The sequence below is a fragment of the Tenrec ecaudatus genome, chromosome 18 (genome assembly GCF_050624435.1).
Source record: "Tenrec ecaudatus isolate mTenEca1 chromosome 18, mTenEca1.hap1, whole genome shotgun sequence".
NCBI lineage: Eukaryota > Metazoa > Chordata > Mammalia > Afrosoricida > Tenrecidae > Tenrec > Tenrec ecaudatus.
The window spans coordinates 63,496,482-63,515,876 of NC_134547.1; the positions used below are offsets into that span (position 1 = coordinate 63,496,482).

A 19,395-nucleotide genomic window follows, 5' to 3' on the forward strand; every position below is an offset into this window, starting at 1 on the left:
CCAAATATGCAGACAAAGGTGCACTGGTTTTTGGTTTTGGTTTTCAATGGAGCAGTAAAGGTAACAAGAAAGACAAACCGCTAGAATATCCTGCCTTTCCTAAGCTTATTCAACAATCCCTCGGTCTGCCCAAAAAAGGCATACTGGGATTTGAGATAAGGCTAAATCTAGATTAGTCACATATAATGGACTTTTGTTAACACACTTGTTCTAAGAATTTTCTTGTATTTTGAAGACCAATATCTTCTACATTTGAAATCAATTATCTGTGACCTTAGTTCAGGATGTATTGCTGTATTTGTTCTAAAACACTTTTCCCCCATTCGTAGGTGATCCAAGAAAATAACCCAAAATGGCAAGTAGCCGACTGGAGAAGTCCATGGGGGCTGTTCAGATGGGGTTAGTCAAGATGCTTAAAGGCTTCCAAAGCAAGGTTCTGCCACCCTTGAGCCCGAAGGTGGTTACAGAAGATGAAACAAACCAAATGGTAATGTATAAGAGGACGACTCTTTAAAATATGCAATGCGGTTTCTGAATATCAAACAGAGACTGACAGATACAAGGTCGTTAACATGGTAGCTGGTAGCTTGCTTAGAGAGCACAGGCGCCTCTCTTGAGAAGTTTATGAAATTCCAGACATACGTCCTTCATAATAGAAGCTTGAATTGCTCCAGTTAATCACTTGAGGGAAGATTGCATTCTAAATATTAGGGTGTTCCATATGAGATTGTCATTTCTGTAGTTCAAAAATAGTGAAACACTGGAAATTTCATGTCTAATAATTTATTACCTCATTGATTAATTTTGTTTGTGACTGCGCTGGAGAATAACGATGACTGTATGGCAGCTAGGCAATATATTTATTATTTTTCCTCAACTTAAAAATGATATGTATGTGCAAAATATTGTAATGAATTATACCAATTCAACGGGAATGAGATCATGAGCTACACAATATAGGAATATTAATAAAATTTCACAGTAGGCAGCAATAGTGCTACTTTGTTTAAAAAACTGGCCTTCAGTTGCGTTCTGATTACAAAAACAGAATCAATCCTCATTCCCTTTTGTGGTGGTGGCTGTTGCCTATGTAATGCCTGAGCTTTTCTTGGCTTGTTAAATCGTTATTGTTTTTACTAAAATCACCAACGCGCAGATGATGTCTCTAGAAATTGTATTATTCTAATCTCGGTTCCAATCAAATGGAATTTAGAAAGCAAGTTGGAAGCGATATTAGAAGTGTGCATTCATCTTCATGTACTCAAACCACAGAAATTAAGTTTGTAGGGAAATAAGCATTCTTGACGAGCACTGGCTCTAACCTAAGGCAAAATCATTCAGCTAAATTATGTGTCCCTGGATGTTTAAAATACGTCAGCATCATATTGCTACCAGTGATGACAATTACCTTGCATATGAAGTAGTCCCTAGAACAATGTGGACATTCTGGAATAACAATAACTAAGCACACGATTATTTCTATTCAGAAACCATTTCTGGCTAATCTCTTGCTGGGTTAGTTTTATTGCTGTGGTAGGTTATGTTTTTTTCCCCTCCTAACATTAGAAGGTGTTAAAAATCTTATTTGGATAGGTGACTACGACTGCCTGCTAGAGTTGAGGAGGACTGGGGCGCTTGGAAAACAAGACCTATAGGTGCTTCTGTGGTTGCTGGAAGGTTCCAACTCATTCCCGAGCAGTTCACAGACACCTCCCAGGCCGTTTACCTTTTGTAAGATTGATTTTTAGCTTGAGGTAACAGTGATAGTTAAACACCTAGTAGCTTTGATGGCATGCTTTAAGTTCTGTTGAGAAGTAGAAATATTTCAAATTTATTAGCTCTGTAGACTGATAATTAATTTTAGCTCAGAGGCCTCGTCTGAGCCTAAGCGTTCAGCTTTTTAGACGTGTTCCTGTGCAGTTTCTTGACTCTTACCCCCCCCCCACCTGTCAGTCTGGTTCTTTTGTGTGATCCCCTCAAATTATAAACAGCCCCCCTCCTGTCATTTCCAGTTACTGCCGAAGATCTGGCATTTCTACAGTATACAGGCAGTAGCCAGCTTATACACTCATCCCCATTCAAGCCAGTTTTTAAGTCTGAACAGTTAGGTGTGGCTCACGTCGAACCTCAGGTAGTCAAGTGCTTTTTTTAGTATACAGTGTTCCTTTTTATGAATAAAAACCATTAAATAAGCATTGCTAGATGTACCACACCACCTTTAACATAAAAACACAGCAATAGTAATAGTGTCCTGATGTGCATAGCAGAGCAATGCCTGTAGAAACTATTTCATGTACCGCAAATTTTAATACAAAAAGGCTTTATTGGGGTTGGTTTGTAACCACAGGTAATTGGATTACACATAAATCAGACATTTGTGATTCAGGGACTACTTGTAACTTAGTTATTTTAAATATTTTTAGGGGAATTTAGTGAAATTCCTGGATTATCCCGGAGTCTGAAGATACAAATTATTCATTACCAGCACTTAGAAAACACTTTTTTTTTTAGTGTAACCATTTATGCATCTTTTGTGGTAAATTCTAGCTGACGCCCTCGGAGTTCCTGAAGGAAATGTCCCTCACCACAGAGCAGAAACTGGCCAACACACGTGTGATGTGCCGACCACAGATTATCGAACTTCTGGATATGGGGGAAACAACGCATCAAAAGGTAGCTGCTTTGGGTCATCCTGGCATCTAGAGGGAGCCCTGGAGCCCTGTGACCATGCTAGAGCATTGCATGCCAAACTCATCTCTCCTTGGTTGGTTTCATGCCCGACCTTTTACCTTTGTTGATTTTGGTACTTTCTTAGCTACTTCTACAAACTCTTTTTTTTTAAATCATTTTTTAAAAATCATTTTATTGGGGGCTCATACGCTTATCACGATCCATCCATCCATCCATCCTTTGTGTCAAGCACATTTGTACATTTGTTGTCCACAAACTCTTTGACACTGCTGTTTGAAAGTTAGGAATAAGTCTAAGGACAACATTAGCCAAGTCCAGGTATCTTCTTACCGCAATCATCACCTCAAGCCCTTCCTACCAGAGCTGCTTTGCTAGAAAGAAAGAGGGAAGAGTTGTTAAAGTAACTATTTCTTGTCTACTCTGGCTTGTGTCTCACTCACATAGGCATGGGCTTGGACACTAAAGAATAGGTTTTCATCTCACAGACACCTCTAAACTCAGTGCAACAAGAGAGGATGTGCTAAATGACACATTGGCTTTGAAAACTTTTATCTCGAATTGTAGATCACTGCCATTCGTATTTCACTGGCTAACTCAGATCCCATGGCTGCTTGGTTTCAGAAAGAATGGGGCACGCATATTGCCATACTCATGCCGACTCACCCTTGGGTTACTCTTCTTGCCAATTCCTTCTCCAGAGAGAATGTCATTTGGTATTTCCTTTGGAAGGTGGTGATAAGGGGGCAGTTCTACTGTCCCACAGGGGTACTCTGAGTAGGCACCCACTTGATGGCAGGGGGCTGAGTATGAGATGTAAAATAGGAGTAAAAGTTTATTTTTTATATACAGAAACAAAGAGAAGGTGATGATAATTTCCTCTCCATTTCCATCTCCCTGAAAATGTCCATATTTCACCTTCATTCTTGAAGTGAATTTCCTTGAGTAAACAATATCATGTTTTCAGAAGATATTTTCAAATATATATATATATATTCTGTGTTCTTATCTAATTTGTGTTATTTATATTGAGAAGTCAGCTACCAGTATATTTTTCACTCACTAGAGGTTGAATATTCTTTTTTGCTTCTGGCCTCCTTTACAATTGTTTTAAATCTTTGTTTTCCATGGACTTATAATTTGTGCCTCAGAATGGGATTTCTTCTTTTAAACCCCATTATCTCATAAAACATTGCTTTTCCTCTAGTTTCTTCTTTTGGGACCCCAGCTCTACCTGTTTCAAACCTTTTTTGTATCATCTATATAGCTTCCTACTCTTCTGCGTTTTCCTTCCTGTCAATCAGCCTGCTTAGTTCTGGCTACTTTCTGCTGGACTAGCTCTTAAGATCAGTAATTATTATTATTTTTAGTTGTAATTAATCAGCTATTAAATATTCCCATTGATTTTTTTTAGTTTTTATCATTAAAATAAGAACGTAAACTTGTAGAACTGCATAGAAAATAAGTCTCCGCTGAACTCCTGTATCCACAGTTGAGAGATGGAAGGAAAGTGGTCACTAAACAGAGGGTGTTGGAGAGATGAGTGTAGAAGATCAAAGCCATACATCTGACCCAAACGGTTAAAACTTTGTCCGTTGATCCCACTCGGATGTGTGCTTGACTTGATCTTGTTTTCAAAATGTTCTGTGTTTTTGTTTTGCTTTGGTGTCTTCATATTAGGGTGTATCTCAGAGGCGTTAAGTCACTGGAGTTGGGTTCTGTGTTTTTCTGTGCTTTGGTATACGAAAACCCAGGACTGAGGAACCTGTAGGGACAGCAAGTATAACAAGGGTTTTGGAGGGGTGGGATACATAGTTGGGGGGAGGCGAGGGGCAGTAACAGGGAGTCCAGGAAGAAAAAGACTGTGTGGAAACGGATTATGGTAGCAATTGTACAATTCTGCTTGGTGTGATTGACCTATGAAATGATATATTTTCAAATCCCAATTAATAATAACAATTTTAAATTGTAGAATTTATATTTGGAATTTCCTATTAAAATTCATGTTCAATTCTCTATCCACATTCTCAGTCTTTCCTTTTACTTCCTGGGGCATGTCCACTTCCACTACTAGGGAGTCTGTCCTGACTCAGAGTGACTCTGGATGGGCAGCATAAAGCTGCTCCTTTGGATTCCTGAAACTGTAAATTTTTTAAAAATCATTTTATTGAGGGCTCTTATAGCTTTATAACATTCCACACATCAGTTGTATCCAGCATATTTGTACATATGTCGACATCGTCATTTCCAAAACATTTTCTTTCTACTGGAGCCCTTGGTATAAGCTTCTCTTTTTCCCCTCCCTTCCCACCCTCCCACTCTCTCGAATCCTTGTTCCATTATATATTGTTGTTATTATTTCGTATCATCTTCCTTCACTCACATTTCTGTTATTCACCCCCTTGGAGTGGGGGGCTATGTATCCAAGCTTGTGATGGGTTCCCCCTTTCTATCTCACCCCCCGCCCCAAGAAACTGTAAATCTTAACAGCAACCTTATTTCTGTTGTGCAGAGTATCTAGTGGATTTGAACCATCCGTGCTGTGGTTAGAAGGCTAATACTTGCCCACAGCACCTCCAGGCTTCTTGTTTTGATGTCTAATGAGTATGAGTTATATTACTCTGTAGTGACTGTTTGTTGCCGTTAGTTTTCATTTATTGATCATTGTAAATTTGCATATTTTTGATGCTGCGCATTTTTTGTTTATAGTTGTAACATGTTATAACTGAAAAATTGTAGAAACTATTTGAGCCCTTGTGATAATGTTCTCTTCTTTCAGTCTTCCAGTTTATTCTTATTCCAATTTATCCTTATTCTATGATGACCAATTCTTTGTTCTTACTCTACACACACCTCCCCCATGATGACTACCCTGCACCCAGTTCTCAGCCTTGTCCTGGAGTCTGGCTGGTCATTGTTCACTCTTATTGGCTATCCAGCCCTTCCAGTAGATCTTTGTTGATCTAGCTTTTCAGGTTATTTCCTAGGGCAGTTAGTTCAAAGTACCTCATTGACCATTACTAGAAATGTAAGGATAAGGTTGGTGTTCTCATTAAACTTTTTCCTTTTTTCTTTGAGTTCCAAGATTTCTACTTCCTCTTGTATTAATGAAGTTGATGAATATTACATCATTGCTATGACTATTAATGTTTATAGTGGTTTGCCCGCCTTTTAATTTTTATCCTAGTTTTAGCATCTATAGGTCAGTGTATTAGTTTATTAACTTCGCCCATTATTTTTGTCACTCTGACTGTGTGATTAATTTCTTCTTTGAATTCAGTTTTCAGGGATTGACCTGGATCAGGCATTATTTCAGCCCTTTCCATCAGAAATTGTGTTTCAGAATTATTCTCCCTGTGAGGTCTATGAAGTCCCACTGGTTTTGAGGAACAATGACAAGGTAAATATGTCCCCTGGGATGGCTGAATATTTCCAGGACACATGAAAAGGGGTCAAGTAAAAGAGGAGCCTATAGGATCTCAAATAAGTCTTTTCATTGGAAAGATCTAAGCAAATAGACTGGAAAGCACGTCCTGTGACTGTAAGCTCAGCAAATACAAGGCGGAGTTGGGATTGCTTGTTCCTGTGTTCAAATCACAGAACTGTGCCCCACAGCAGTGAGTCTCAAACCCATGTGCTGTCTGCTGAATTAAAGGATCGACTACATGGAGAGGCTGCAGGTTTCACCTAGGGACGTTGATTTAGATTCAAGACAAGGCAATTAATTACAAGTGCTTGAGTCCTCTGCGCTGGAGCCACCAGCTCCCTAACTCAAGAGTTGCACTCTACTTTTAGGAATTGCAATCACGCCGCCAGTGTATTTTCACAAGTAAAGTCTGCAAAATCCTTACTTTATTTTTTGCAAAAATGCCAGCTCCTGGCCAGCACACTCTGTTTTATCTCCTCCCTTCTACATATAGACGTCCACTGTCTGTGCTGCAAGTTCCCAAAATCATTTGGGCTGTCACCCCCTTTTCAGACAAAACAAATGCTCGTTCCCTCTTTGCGAGTAAACACTTTCGTACTGTAGCCCACAATCCAGGAGAAAGTGTAGGCGTCTGTCTGTGCACTTGTCCTGGATTGGGCCAGCGCCCCTCAGGGCGTGATACCACATCCTTTGGGAGATACTGGTCCGTCGCTTTGCGATTGAAACAAGAGTTTCTTTTGTAGCCTTTGTATATCGCTTTAAAGGAGACTTGAGTTTATTTCAAGGAAAAAGCATGAAATGCCTAAGTATTTCCTTAACATATATCAAGAAAGAATGACATAGAAGGTCAGTACGAAGCATACTTCAGTGTGAGAAGTAGCCAGATAGGGAAGAAGGCGTCTGAGAGATGGCAAGCTTCCAGTGCAAAGACAAATAGGACGAGTGACAGGGACAGGAGCCTAAAGATGTGCGGAAACTCTGCAAGGAAAACGAAAGAAAGTAAGCGGAGACGATGTGAGGATCAAGGCAACTGAGAAGGCTTGTGGTTCTATTCAGCGCAGAAGCTCATTAAAGGAATCAGTGATGCCTGTCAGGGATCAATGAGGTGATCCAGTCACTGCAAAGTCAGGCTGTGGAGAAAATGGTACGTTTAGTTCTTTCTTTGCTGCAGTGTTAGCAAGAGGAGCTGTGGGGACAGAAGCTAAGAGGGCAAACGGAGAAGAAAAGGAATCTGAGGTGCTCAGGATAATGTTCCTAGACCTCAAGAAGACGACGATATACGGATATCAGGACTCTCGCCTTTTCGTGTCCGACTGCCGACTAATTCAGCTTCTCACTTTCACGTCTTTCCTTTCTCCATTACGGGCTGATGCTTGCTCAGGTATTTTGGGATTATTAGCAGTAGGGAGGAACTAGTGTAAAGGAACTTCTGGCCACTTAGGCCTGACCCTAAGCAGGGAGTCGTTATCGGTAAGTGCATGTGAATTGACTCGGGCAAAGGGCATGCGTGACTTTTGTCTGCCAGAGGCACTCAGCATCTGTAGGTAACTAACTCTTGGTCAGATGCAGCCAGAATGTTGGCGGTACCTTGCAAAAAAGGAAAGTCCCGTTACTAAGCAGCAGAAGTTTTCATCTAGGCAGGCTTGTTCTTGGGGCCCCCGTGTCATGGTAGTGGATGTAGGCTTGTTTCTCTACTGCGTGTGCTCAGGGTCTCAGAAGAAACCACAGGGTCAGTCAGATCGGGAGCACCGAGGTGCGTTAGGTGCCACCCCTGTCTGACTCCTTTCTCACTGGCATGGGATTTTTGTCTTTTTAAACCAAGACCAGAACACGCCATGGCCACTCCACAGCCCACAGCACAATGCTAGTTGGGTGTCAGTTGTAAGTGCCCAGAGTCAGTCTAGCCTGGGTTCGTAGTACAGCTGTGCCATCTCAAAGCTCCAGACCTTGGGTAAATCGCTGCACTTCTCCAAGGCATGGGGCAGTGATAGTGTCCATTTCAGCGGGGTGTTTTGAATATTAGATGAGAACATGGGCATAAAGTACCTAGCCCAGTGCCTGTCCCAGATCACTAAACAAAGACGGCTGTTCGTGTTGTTGCTGCTATCAAGTTGGTCCCTGCGCATAGTGACCCTGTGGACAACAGAACGGAATAGTGCCCGGTCATTGTTGCTATGTGTCAGTCCATCTTCGAGGGCCTTCCTCTTGTTGCCCTTCTACTGTACCGAGCATGATGTCCTTTCCAGAAACTGGTCTTTCCTGATGACATGTCCAAAGTCTGTGAGTCAAAATCTAGCCATCCTTGCTCATAAGAAGAATTGGCTATACTTTTTCTAAGACAGACACAACCAATACAGCTAGACATTCCACATTTATGACAATAATCAAAAGCCTAACAGTCAACTATTGGGTGCATCAATGATGTGCAACTGGCCGTGGTGCGGGCTGACACTGGCTGGGGCGGTTAAGGTCAGGTGTTAACTTGGCTGGGTCCTTATTCTCAGGGGTTTAGTAGGTGTATAATGGTGTGATGTGATGGCGATGCAAGGCTGTAATTTGGCACCTAAGCAATAAGGTGGTTTCAAAGATAAGTAACGATGTAGTCATCCTCCATTTTCACACAATGACAATTTTCATACAATGACTTAGTCTTTGGAATCATGTTGTTAAGTGAGGGGTATGGGAACAGTTGTTGCTGTTGTCGTGTTTGTTGCTGCTCTCTTTTTTGTTTGGAAGCCACAATGACAGTCTTACTGAAAATATTCCCAGCAAGTTTACATAGCATCCTCCTGTCCAGAAAGCCCGCTCCATTCCTAGCAGATCTGCGTGCATGTGTTCTTTTTCTCTCCAATCACTAGTCTTATGAGGATCTCTGCCCGAATTCTTGGATCCATTCGCTAGTCTTATGAGGATCTCTGCCCGTTTCTGCTTGTCTTCTCAGCCTTGGTGTCCCTGGCTCTCTGTTCTTTGTCGGGTGGACTTTTGTTAGGAGGACCTGTACAGAGGCAGGGTGGAGGCAGGGCAGGACCAGAGTCCCAGCTTTCACTCTGTGGTCAAGTTGAGGCCGCTTTGGGCAAATGTCTGTCTCTCCATCGGACAATGGGAGTCATAGTGAAAGGCAAAGGCTTTAGTGGCCATGGGCAGTGAATGTGGCTTCCCCTCCCAGAACAGTTCTCAAACACTCGGACATCCAGATGAACTCTGCCTCGATGGTGTGGTTTTTAGCTGGCTATGTAGTTAGCCTCTGAAGATAAGGAGTACAATGAACAAAGAGTTCCAGTAATAATAAAAGAGTTCCAATCATAATAAAAATGAATGATAATAATGTCAATAAAACCCAATGCTTCAATCTGTCAAATACCTACTTTGTGTGGACATGCAACTAAAGATAGGCATTGTCGTCTCCCTTTACAGTTGAGGAAGCGGAAGTTCAGACCTGACCCAGGTCACTGAGGTAGTCTATGTTTCGCTCCTAGTCCTGTGCTGCTTCTGCTGCTTTTCCACGTGCACAGGGTCCATCGCGATGTGTCTTTCTCGCAGATTCCAAGGATGGTCAAGATCATTGAGGAAAGTTCCCCTTACTTCAAAGTAATCAGCCCCAAAGATATTGGCCACAAGGTAGCTCCAGGAGTGCCATCCACATTCCGAATCCTCTTCACTCCGGAGGAGAACAAGGTAAAGGCCGTGCTGGCGAGAAAACGGGGCCCGTTCCGCTTTGGTTGACTGTGTGTCACCTGCTGTTTGTGATTCGGAACATTCAGAGAGATGGTGGGGAGAGGGGGCAGGCATGGGAGTGGGTGAGAGGAGGGGATGGTATACCTGTGGAAAAGAGGCATGACTGGAGCCTACTTTAAGTAGCCAGGGTGTGAGCAAATGTGACTCTCCTCTGCTCCTCTCTCTGCCCGGGTGCAGTTCTATTTGAGTGTACAGAGGAGGGACACTTGAAAGAAAAAGGTGTGGCCTGGATACCACGGACTGAGGCAACGGACGCAGTGATAGGTTATTGGAAGTTAGGGACCCTAGTAGATGACATGTCTCCTCCCCAGATTCTAACTAGTTACCCTCAGAGGGTGTGAGTAGATGAAGGGGTTGAGAGAGGTGGCTTCCTCAGCAGCCTTTCTCCAAGACAGCAACATTACTGGCCTAAGAGCCAAAGGGTTTTCCCAACGTGACTGAGGCCACAAGGACAGAAATAAGACTGAAACGGGCCCAAGAAAGCACCGTCAGGTTATCTATGCCAGGAGTGTGCGTGCTTGCCCATGTTGCTCTATACCCCGTGGGGTCAGAGTGCACTAGCTCTGACCCCCTTCTCTGCACCAGTAGTTACTCGCTGCTCTGTCATGACCAGCATGCCCGCTTCCACTGCTGCTGTTGTTCCTTGTCTGGAGGGCAGGGACTGAGGAGTTGACGGGTCTGCAAGCATACATCGTGGTAGGGGGCAGTTAAAGGCCCACGGATACTGCAGCGATCGTAGTGCCAAGGAGCTCTGATGGCGTGGTTGGGTTCTATGTCAGGCTGCTAACCACAGGCCCGCCCGTGGTCCACACCCATCAGGCACTGTGCAGGAGAAAGAGGAGGCCGCCTGCGCCCGCAAAGATGCCAGTCTGCATCGTCACCGTTTATGTCTTGGGCCATGTCTATGGACCTGTACATTTGTTTGGAATACGATTGAGATAAATGAAAAGACAAGTAACTCCAGAAGTAGGGCTTTTTGGTTATATATTGTTGAAGCCCTCCCGTCCCGTCCCGTCCCCCACCTTGAGGTCCTGTCAGAATATACTGTGTGAAGAGAATGGTACTTGGATTTTGTTTGGGGTGTCGGGTTCCTTTCAGTCCTCGGTGCTGGTTTCCACGAGTTGGCCTTCCTTGATTTTCATCTGTGGTGGAGAAACCACCTCGGGGAGAAGCCGGGCTCCGCCCTGCAGATCGTCTGTCTGGGAAGGCCCCGGCAGCTTTCTGAGGAGCCGGAGCTGTTCCACATGGGGGAACAAGCATATTTTCGTTGCTACTTCATCACTGTCATTTTGCTACTGTTATGAATCGGGCGATGCCTGTGAAACCGTCATCCGACCCCCAAAGGAGTCGCGACCCACAGGTTGAGAACTGCTGGGTTGCATGGATGCACTCCCTTGTCCACATGGCACATTTAAAACGTGTGCAGGCCAGTGGCCGGAGCGTTCCCTTGAAGAACGTGAAGCGAACGATAACCGAGTGAGGAGTAAGTGAAGGAATGGATGCATTCCGGATGAGAAAACGTTCCTCATTGTGGAGTCCGGGCGATGGACACCTTCAGGCTGGCTGGACGCCTCTGTTCTTCGTGGTTATGTTTCATGCTCTCTGGAGTCCAAAGCGCAATAGAAGAGGCCTCTTTCTTTACGGCTGCACTACGGAGCAGACAAATCTGTGAAATGTATCGGACGTGTAGTCATATTTACTGTGTAGCCATGAAGTGCTAATGTGCCCTCGCCAAGGGTTGTTGGTGGGCCCGCGGCTGTGGCTGCTGCTGGAGCTCCGCCGGGCTTTCCCATGTCATTGACTGTTCCACGTGCCCAGCGTCGGGCATCCACTGGGAGACAGAGCACCGCATTTTAAAAGTTAAGTGCGCTACCTGTTGACATACTGTTTCTTCTAAACGCTTTGACGTTATGAGAGGCTACAGCGGGTTATGGGGAGCCACCGAGAGGGAACCGTGGGAGGAGCACAGCTGTGAGAGCCCTCGGCTGCTAAGCCAGGTCAAGTGGCTCGAGCCCACAGAAGAGACACAGGGCCGCCTGCTTCTGTAAAGAGACCTGTGGGACAGTCCTGCCCACTCCTTCTGAGTCAGAATGGACCCCAGGGCAGCAGGGTGTGAGAATTTTAACGATCACATTTAACGCTATCATTTTCAAGGTTCTTCCCCCCCCCCCAAAGACAGGGCTGCGTTGTGCTCTGCTTGGCCATCTGGCACAGACGGGCATTTGGGGAAGGCGGTTCTGGGCGCCTTTTTCTGTAGAGAGCCTGTCACACCGGCACCCTCAGCAGGGTCCCGGTTCAGGAGTCCCCCGAGTCATGTGGCATCTGTAGGCAGCCTGACGGTTGGGAAGCCAGCAGGCTGTGCTTGGAACGCTGGGTTCAAGTGAGGCGTGCTGGCCGCAGGGCCTCCCCCCAAGTAGAGCCAAAGAGTGACAAGAGCCAGAGTTATTTTAGGAAAGATAAGGCTCAGTCATTTCACTAAGTGTCACTTTATTTCTTCAGTTGGTCAGATTGAAAGCCCAAGTGCATCTGCCTGTACCCTCTTTGTCCCCTGCTGATCGGAGGACGCTCCATTCCCATCTACCCTCGTCACATCTGGAGCGTCAGATATGTAAATTGCAGCATGCCACAGCCTAATAAGCCAGTCCCCTTTCAATTGGATTTCCAGCACCCATATATATTAGCATGTCGAAGACGATGATGCAGTTTTTTCTGTCATCTACTAATCTGGTTTCCCGGGGATTTAGCTTGGGAAGATGCCATACACTCAGATAACAGGTGCAGTAAATTCATTTTGGCGTCCCTTATCTCTGCTGCTCACACAGACTTGTTTTTTTAATGAGTGGATGGGTTATTAATCTAATAATCCTAGGATACATGCCATGCATCTCGAGCTAGAATAATAGGCTCTGTGAAATTCTGGACCCTACTGTTTCCCTTGACCGCTCAATTTTGTGTCTTTATTACAAAGAGAAATGTGGGAAACAGTAAACTTTCATGAGAAAGCACAATAGGTGCTGACTAGGACTGCAGGAAGCATCTGTTTATGACAGTGGGGGCGCACAGAAAGGGAAGCCGCAGCTTGGAGGCACGGTGCAGGGAGGCAGTTTTACTGCTCAGTTATGTTTTAGGAAAGACATCCACTTGGTTGTTAAAATTGCTTACCTGGTTTGTTACTATAAATTTTTGTCTCATGTGGCCAGAGAAGAATAAAACAATGTTCACATATTTTATGTCATCTAGATGTGCAATAATAAACGATGTTGCCAGCCTTTTGAATTGGAACCTAAATATTTTCCCCCAATCCAATCCTATTCCTAATGATTGTTGGCCCGTAAGCTAAAATAATGACAGAGGCTTTGTTTTCTTCCTTCTGAGAGGAGTCCTGGTAGCACTGTGGGTTAGGAGTTGGGCTGTAACTGCAAGGTCAGTGGTTCAAACCCACCAGCCAATCCATGGGAGAAAGACGAGGCTACCTGCTCCCATAAAGATTGACACCCTTGAAAACCTTACCTTGGGTGGCAGTGGGTTTGGGTGGTTCTGTCTGGGTCACCTCTAGAGCCTCACTGCCTAGCCCAGTGCATGGAACCATGTCAGAGTGAAGTGAAGATTTGTTGAATGAAATAAGTAAGTGAAACTTAATCTCAAGCAAACGTAAAGAAGATTCTTTCACTTGAGGGTGGTATCCAGATGATAAAAGCATTGTTGTTGGGCGCTGCCAAGTTGGTTCTGGCTCCTGGTGACCCTGCATACAACGGGGGAAACAATTCCCACTCCTGTGCCATCTTCACAATTGTTCTTGTGTTGGAGCTCATTGTAGAAACATGAGCAAAAATGCTCAAGTACCTTTTGGATGATGACTGTATCAGGGGTTAACATTCTCGTCATTTCTCCAGGGGAAATGATGCCTTCAAGTTCCTCTCCCAGAAAGTGGCTTTTATTTTGTTTCACACCTTGTTCGCTTTATGGAGGGGTATTGGTTACACATTGGGCTGTGATCCCCCATGGTTGGCTGTTTGAGACCACCAGCCTTTCGGAGGGAGAAAGAAGGGCTTTCCGACTTGTGCACACAGTTACAGCGTCAGAAACCGACAGGGCGGTCGCTCTGAGTCGGCATCGGCTCGATGGCACTGAGTTCAGATTTGGTTTTTGGACTTGCTAAACATCATTTGATACAAAGGCTAATGAGGAAGTTAGGAATTCTCCCCATTTTATAAGGTAATTGGAATTCACTAATTAGAATTCTCCTAAAAGTGGGTGGTGGTGGTGGAGTGAGGTAGAGAAGAACTCTCTCCCATCAACTGTGGAGGACTTTGATTGGGAATGTTGGCATGATTGGGCATCCACTTTCCGATACCTCTGGTTGCCGAGAAGAAGGGAGAGGCAAGGGTGTGAGGGGTGTGAGTCACACAGTTCATTGTCTGCACTGATATCAATTTTCTGTTCCCTCATGGGTGAGCGAACTATATATTTTGGTCGGGTTCATTGCTGCCTGCACTAAAAGGTGACACTTCCCAGCCTCCTTTGCAACTGGCGTGTCCAAGTACTGGCCAATGAGAAGTACAGAAGGACTTTTGAGGTGACGACTTTAAGAGAGCTGGCACTGAAGGGAGGTACTCTGCGTTGCCTTCCTACCGGCATCACTCTGCAGAGAGAGCTGTGTGCCAGGAAGCACCCTGCACCATGAGGTGACATTGAAGGAACGTGCTAGAATAGTAAAGGAGGAATTCAGGAATCTGATAACACTATTAAATCACCATGCCATCTTGGTCTGTTCACCCCTGATTTTATTTTTTTATGTGAGAAATAAACTATGTAGTTTAAGCTTTTCCCCCTTCCCTATTCCATGGGACTGAATTAAACATTGACAAATACAGGAGAAAGATTCTATTGTAGCTTTCAGTCAAGAAAGGAGGATGGTTTGGACTAGGGTAAAGATCATGGAAACAGGTGGACTAGGAATAGTTTTAGGTTCACTCTGTCAGGATTTGCTGATGAATTGGATGGAGGGTACGAAAAAGAAAGCAGTCTAAAGTTTCGGCTGTGAACTAGCCAAATGGTGGCAGCCTTTGCTGGCCTAGGGAAGAAGGAAAGAGCAGGTTAGGGGGCTGAGGGCGCTGGGTGGTGGTGAGGGACCAGGAGCTCCACCTTCCTTGTGTTAAGTTTGTACTTCCATTCAGACGTCCAAGTAGAAATGCCAAGTTAGCAGTTGGACATCAGTGTGTCTGCAGTCAAAGAAGATGCTCACCCAGGGGTGAGAGAGGTGGTGGTGGAGCAAGGCACAGGGATCACATGAGTCGCTCAGCTGTGTCCAAGCTATGAAATAAAGGCAGAGCAAAAGGAAGACGGGGGAACCAACATTGAAACCGGCAAGGTTATTAGTGTAAAAGTGTAAACAATTTTTGCAGAGTGATGTTTAAAAAAAGTCTGATTGGGGCAAATGAAGGGGCAGTTAAAAAGTGAGGTGTGGCAATAACAAGTTTTGCTGTAAAGTATAATCGGAATAATGAGGAAGGAGCTGGAGGTGGGTGGTGGGGTCAAGGGTAGGTTTTTAGATTTAAGATCGAGGCGATCCAAGCATAATTTTAAACTGATGTGGGAATGTTCAGTAGGACAGGGAAGCTGATGATTCAGAAAATCCCCGAGTAAGCGAGAAGGATTGAGACACACAGGGAGAGAAGATGGTCTTAGACAGGAACAGCCATGAAGATAGAGGATATGGATGCAGTTGGGTTGGTAGATTTGGGGGTACTTTAGAAGGCAAAAACTGGAGGGCTGGTGGAGCTGTTACCACAGGTTGGCTGTTTAAAACAACCAGTCATTCTAAGGGAGCACCCTCTGCCCCCCAAGATTTACAACCTGGGAAACCCAAGTCCTGGTGGCTTTGTCTGTCTGGTAAGTGTAAAGATCCACAGCTTCAGAAATCCTCTGTAGGGTCACTGTGAGTCTGAATTAACTTGATGACAATGAGGTTTGGGCTTGGTATGATTCAGAATCAACTCAGTGGCAATGGGTTTGGTTTGGGGTTTAGAAAACAAAAAGGAGCCCTTGTTAGGCAGTAGGGTTGCTAATCCCAAGGTCAGCAGTTCAAACCCACCAGCCGCTCAGAGGGAGAAAGGCAAGATTATCTGCCCCCCTAACAATTCATAGCCTCAGAAAATCTAGAGAGTGGCCATGGTCTGAATAGATGTATTGTGGTTTCTACCTACATGGGAATCATGAAGTAACCACATTATTATTTTATATCAAACTCAGCCATGACTGAAATAAACTTGGAAGCCTCAGTATCTTTCCAAGCCAGAGGTCAGAGGTCATTTTTTTAAATAAATGGAGATAATTCAGATGCTGCTAGGAAGCTGCGGCTCCTGGTAAGTCATACGGGAGTCACAGTGATAGTGCACAAGGCTCAAGATACCTTATCAATTTAATTTTTAAGATGAATTTCATTTCAGAAATTATGCTCCATTTGGGGATAGTGAATTTCAGACAGAGGCAGCAATATGTAACACAGACGTGTGTGACACATAATAACCTGGGAGAGTCAGAGTTCAGTGGGGCTGCTTTGCTTTGTCAGGTCTGAACTTGTTCATGTCCCTTGTTCTGCCACTCTCATGGAACATGCCTGCGTTTGCCTTCTGTGATGGGTTTCCACCTTGCGTAGGCAAACCCTGGCTTTCTCGGGTTTCTGTGTACACACTTTTAGCTGGAGAGGGGCTTTAGGACATTTTTCAGGGACGCCGACCATTAAGTGCCCGGAATCCTAATCAGATTGGTGGTGGCCACACCTCCATCAAGTTCGGAGGGGAGGAGAGGCAGGCAGAGTGTCACAGAGACTCCTGTTTGCTGCAGTAGAAGACGCTGTTCTCCTTTGCTGGACCTTCTGAAGGACAAAATGGCTGCCACACTGCTGTCTATTCCTAGGCTAAGGTAAAATCAAGGTTCTTTCTATTCACGTAAGACAGAGTCAAGTGGCCATTTTCAGATGCCACTGCTGGTTTTTGACAGCTTGGAGGAGGAGCATCTTGGAAAGAAGGCTGGCAGACAAGACAGACTGGATGTTCCACCAGAGACCGTTGCCCTGTGGGCTAGCACAGGGTGTGGAGGGGTTTCCGGGTAGATCTCTGCCTACAGTGGAGGGGAAAAGTTGCTCAGAACAAACATTTTGGCTTTGAGTCGTGTCCTGATTGCCTCTGCCGCTAAGTGCAGCAGAAGAGCGTCCATCAAGTGAAGGAACCGCTCAGCTTGCAGACTGACAAAGCCTCCCAGGTCATAACGTCTGAATTAATTTTCAGCCAGTCGAGCAACATAGAGTGATGCATTGCATAGTCTCATGCAGTCCTATTAAATAACCTCAGAGAAGAGAATGCATTTTTGAGGAATTGTTTAAAGTACTTTCTTCATATTCTCTTGTGGGTATATAAATTGATGATGAGCATTAAAAAAAAATTTCAGATCAAACTTCAAACCTCTCTTACTCAGAAACTTGAAAAGGTTCAGAGGCTGTCTTCATTGGTCTTGGCGTCCATGTAGAACAAGGAGGAGAGGATGCAAAGGTAGCCTGAATGAAGACAGCACCCTTGGGGAGCTCCTGCGAGGTTCAGCCGCGCCTTTGGTTCTTCTCTCCCAGAGGCTGTGACGAGTGAGTCCGCCTGTGCCGTGTGCTCTCCGGCTGGTGATTCCCAACACAAGCTTGGCTCCCTGGATCTGATCTCCTAAGAGAAAAATGAAAATAGCATTTGTCTCTTTAAGATTCGGAGGGGATCAGACTAGATGGTTTCATGGTTGTTGCAGGGTTTTCTAGGATCAGGTAGACTTAATTCAATCTCCACGTCCTCATGTGTGGATATTTCCTTGTTCCGGTCTCACAACTGCCTCTTGCTCCAGGTACAAGTTCCACAGGAGCACAGTTAAGTGCTCTGGAATGCCCCTTCTTCTCAAGGTGACCCACACACAGTTTGTTGTGAACCTCACAGTCAATAAAACTCAAGTAAACACCTTGCTGTTGTGTGAAATCAGGAAAGGTGTGTGGCAGGGTTGAATCCTCTCCCCACGCTTAGTCAATCTGTGTGCCGAGCAAGTAACCACAGAGGCTGGCTTACCAGAAAACGGTGGCATCAGGATCGGAAGGCTTATTAACAACCTGTGATATGCAGATGATACAACCTTGCTTGCTGAAAGTGAGGAGGACTTGAGGCACTTGCTGACGAAGATCAAGGAGTGCAGCCTTCAGTGTGGATTACAACTCAATGTCAAGAATATCAACATCCTCATATCTGGGCCTTATGGAGAAAGGATTGAAATGTCAAAGATTCTGTCTTGCTTGGTTGGATTCACAATAAATGCTCATGGAAATAGTCAAGAGATCAAAAGCCACATTGCATTAAGTCAATCTACTACATAATACCTGTTCAGAGTATTGGAGAGCAAGGATGTTTCTTTGAAGACTAAGGTCTTGCCCAGTCCATGGTATTTTCTAGTGTCTCATATGCACAAGTTGGACATTGAATAAAGAAGATCGGAAAAGAATCAATGCATTTGATTGTGGTGTTGGAGAAGAATATTGAAAATACCTTGGACTACTGAAAGGACAAACAAATCTGCCTCAGAATAAGTATAGCCAGAGTGATTCTTAAAAGCAAGGATGGTAAGACTTCATCTGATGTACTTTGGGCAGAGTGTCAGGAGAGGCCAGTCCCTGGAGAAGGACATCGTGTTTAGTAAAGCGGAGGGGCAGTGAAAGAGGAAGGTCCTCAAGGAGATGGGTGGACACTGTGGCTGCAGCAATGGGCTCAAGCAGGGGGACAAATGTGAGGCTGGCCCAGGGTTCCTACAGGATTGAGCAGTGTTTCGTTCTGTTGTGCGTAAGTCCACCGTGGGTCAGAACAAACTCAGTGGCATCTAACCACAACAAAATGTTTGGGTCATATCGTTGTTAAGCCTGGCCTTACCATCTAGAAACAAGCAATTCCACTTTAATACATTTCATAAATTCCGCCCCTTTGTTTCTGTTACTTGTTCCTCCCTATCACGTTCCCATCTGCAGTTTTCTTTGCCGGAAACACTTCTTTCCCAGATCTTACCTGACTGGTGTCTTGTGTAGTTCCGGTGCCCCTCTAAGGGCCACTCCCTGGCGCTCCCAGCCAAGAGCAGCTCTCTTCCCTCTTTTCTATCCATCCTTTCCTTCAAAGCCCTTATGTTTTTCTGAAATACTCCCCTTCTAGAATTGTTGTCATAAGCCTTACTATTGTGATTATTATCTTTGTAACTAGAGAAAACCCGTGTAGTTTCCCCATTCCTTGTGCCTTACATGGATCATTCTGTTTAACATAAAAGTTTTAATAATAACAGCTAACGTTTATTGAGTACTTACTACTGGACTAAGCACTTGCCCTACACTCGTCTAAGCTAATGGCACCTCAGGACGACGACAGTGCTTCCTCACTGGTCCCCCACTTCCTGTTCCAGCCTTCCAGCTGTCTGTTGCCCAGAGAGCAGCCAGTAGTGGCTCTAAAGTGCACACCATCAGCATCAGTGATGCTTCCAGCCAG

General features: G+C 44.7%; 1 protein-coding gene across 1 annotated transcript in view; it reads left to right on the top strand.

The window, feature by feature from the left end:
* Window positions 1–352: 352 nt before the first annotated feature.
* HYDIN (HYDIN axonemal central pair apparatus protein) overlaps window positions 353–19,395 on the top strand; it is a 285,134-nt gene continuing 266,091 nt past the window's right edge. Inside the window, exons 1-4 of the mRNA XM_075536735.1 lie at window positions 353–487; window positions 2,548–2,673; window positions 5,969–6,088; window positions 9,656–9,790. Coding sequence (XP_075392850.1) covers window positions 353–487; window positions 2,548–2,673; window positions 5,969–6,088; window positions 9,656–9,790 — 516 coding nt within the window. The remainder of the gene's footprint in view (window positions 488–2,547; window positions 2,674–5,968; window positions 6,089–9,655; window positions 9,791–19,395) is intronic.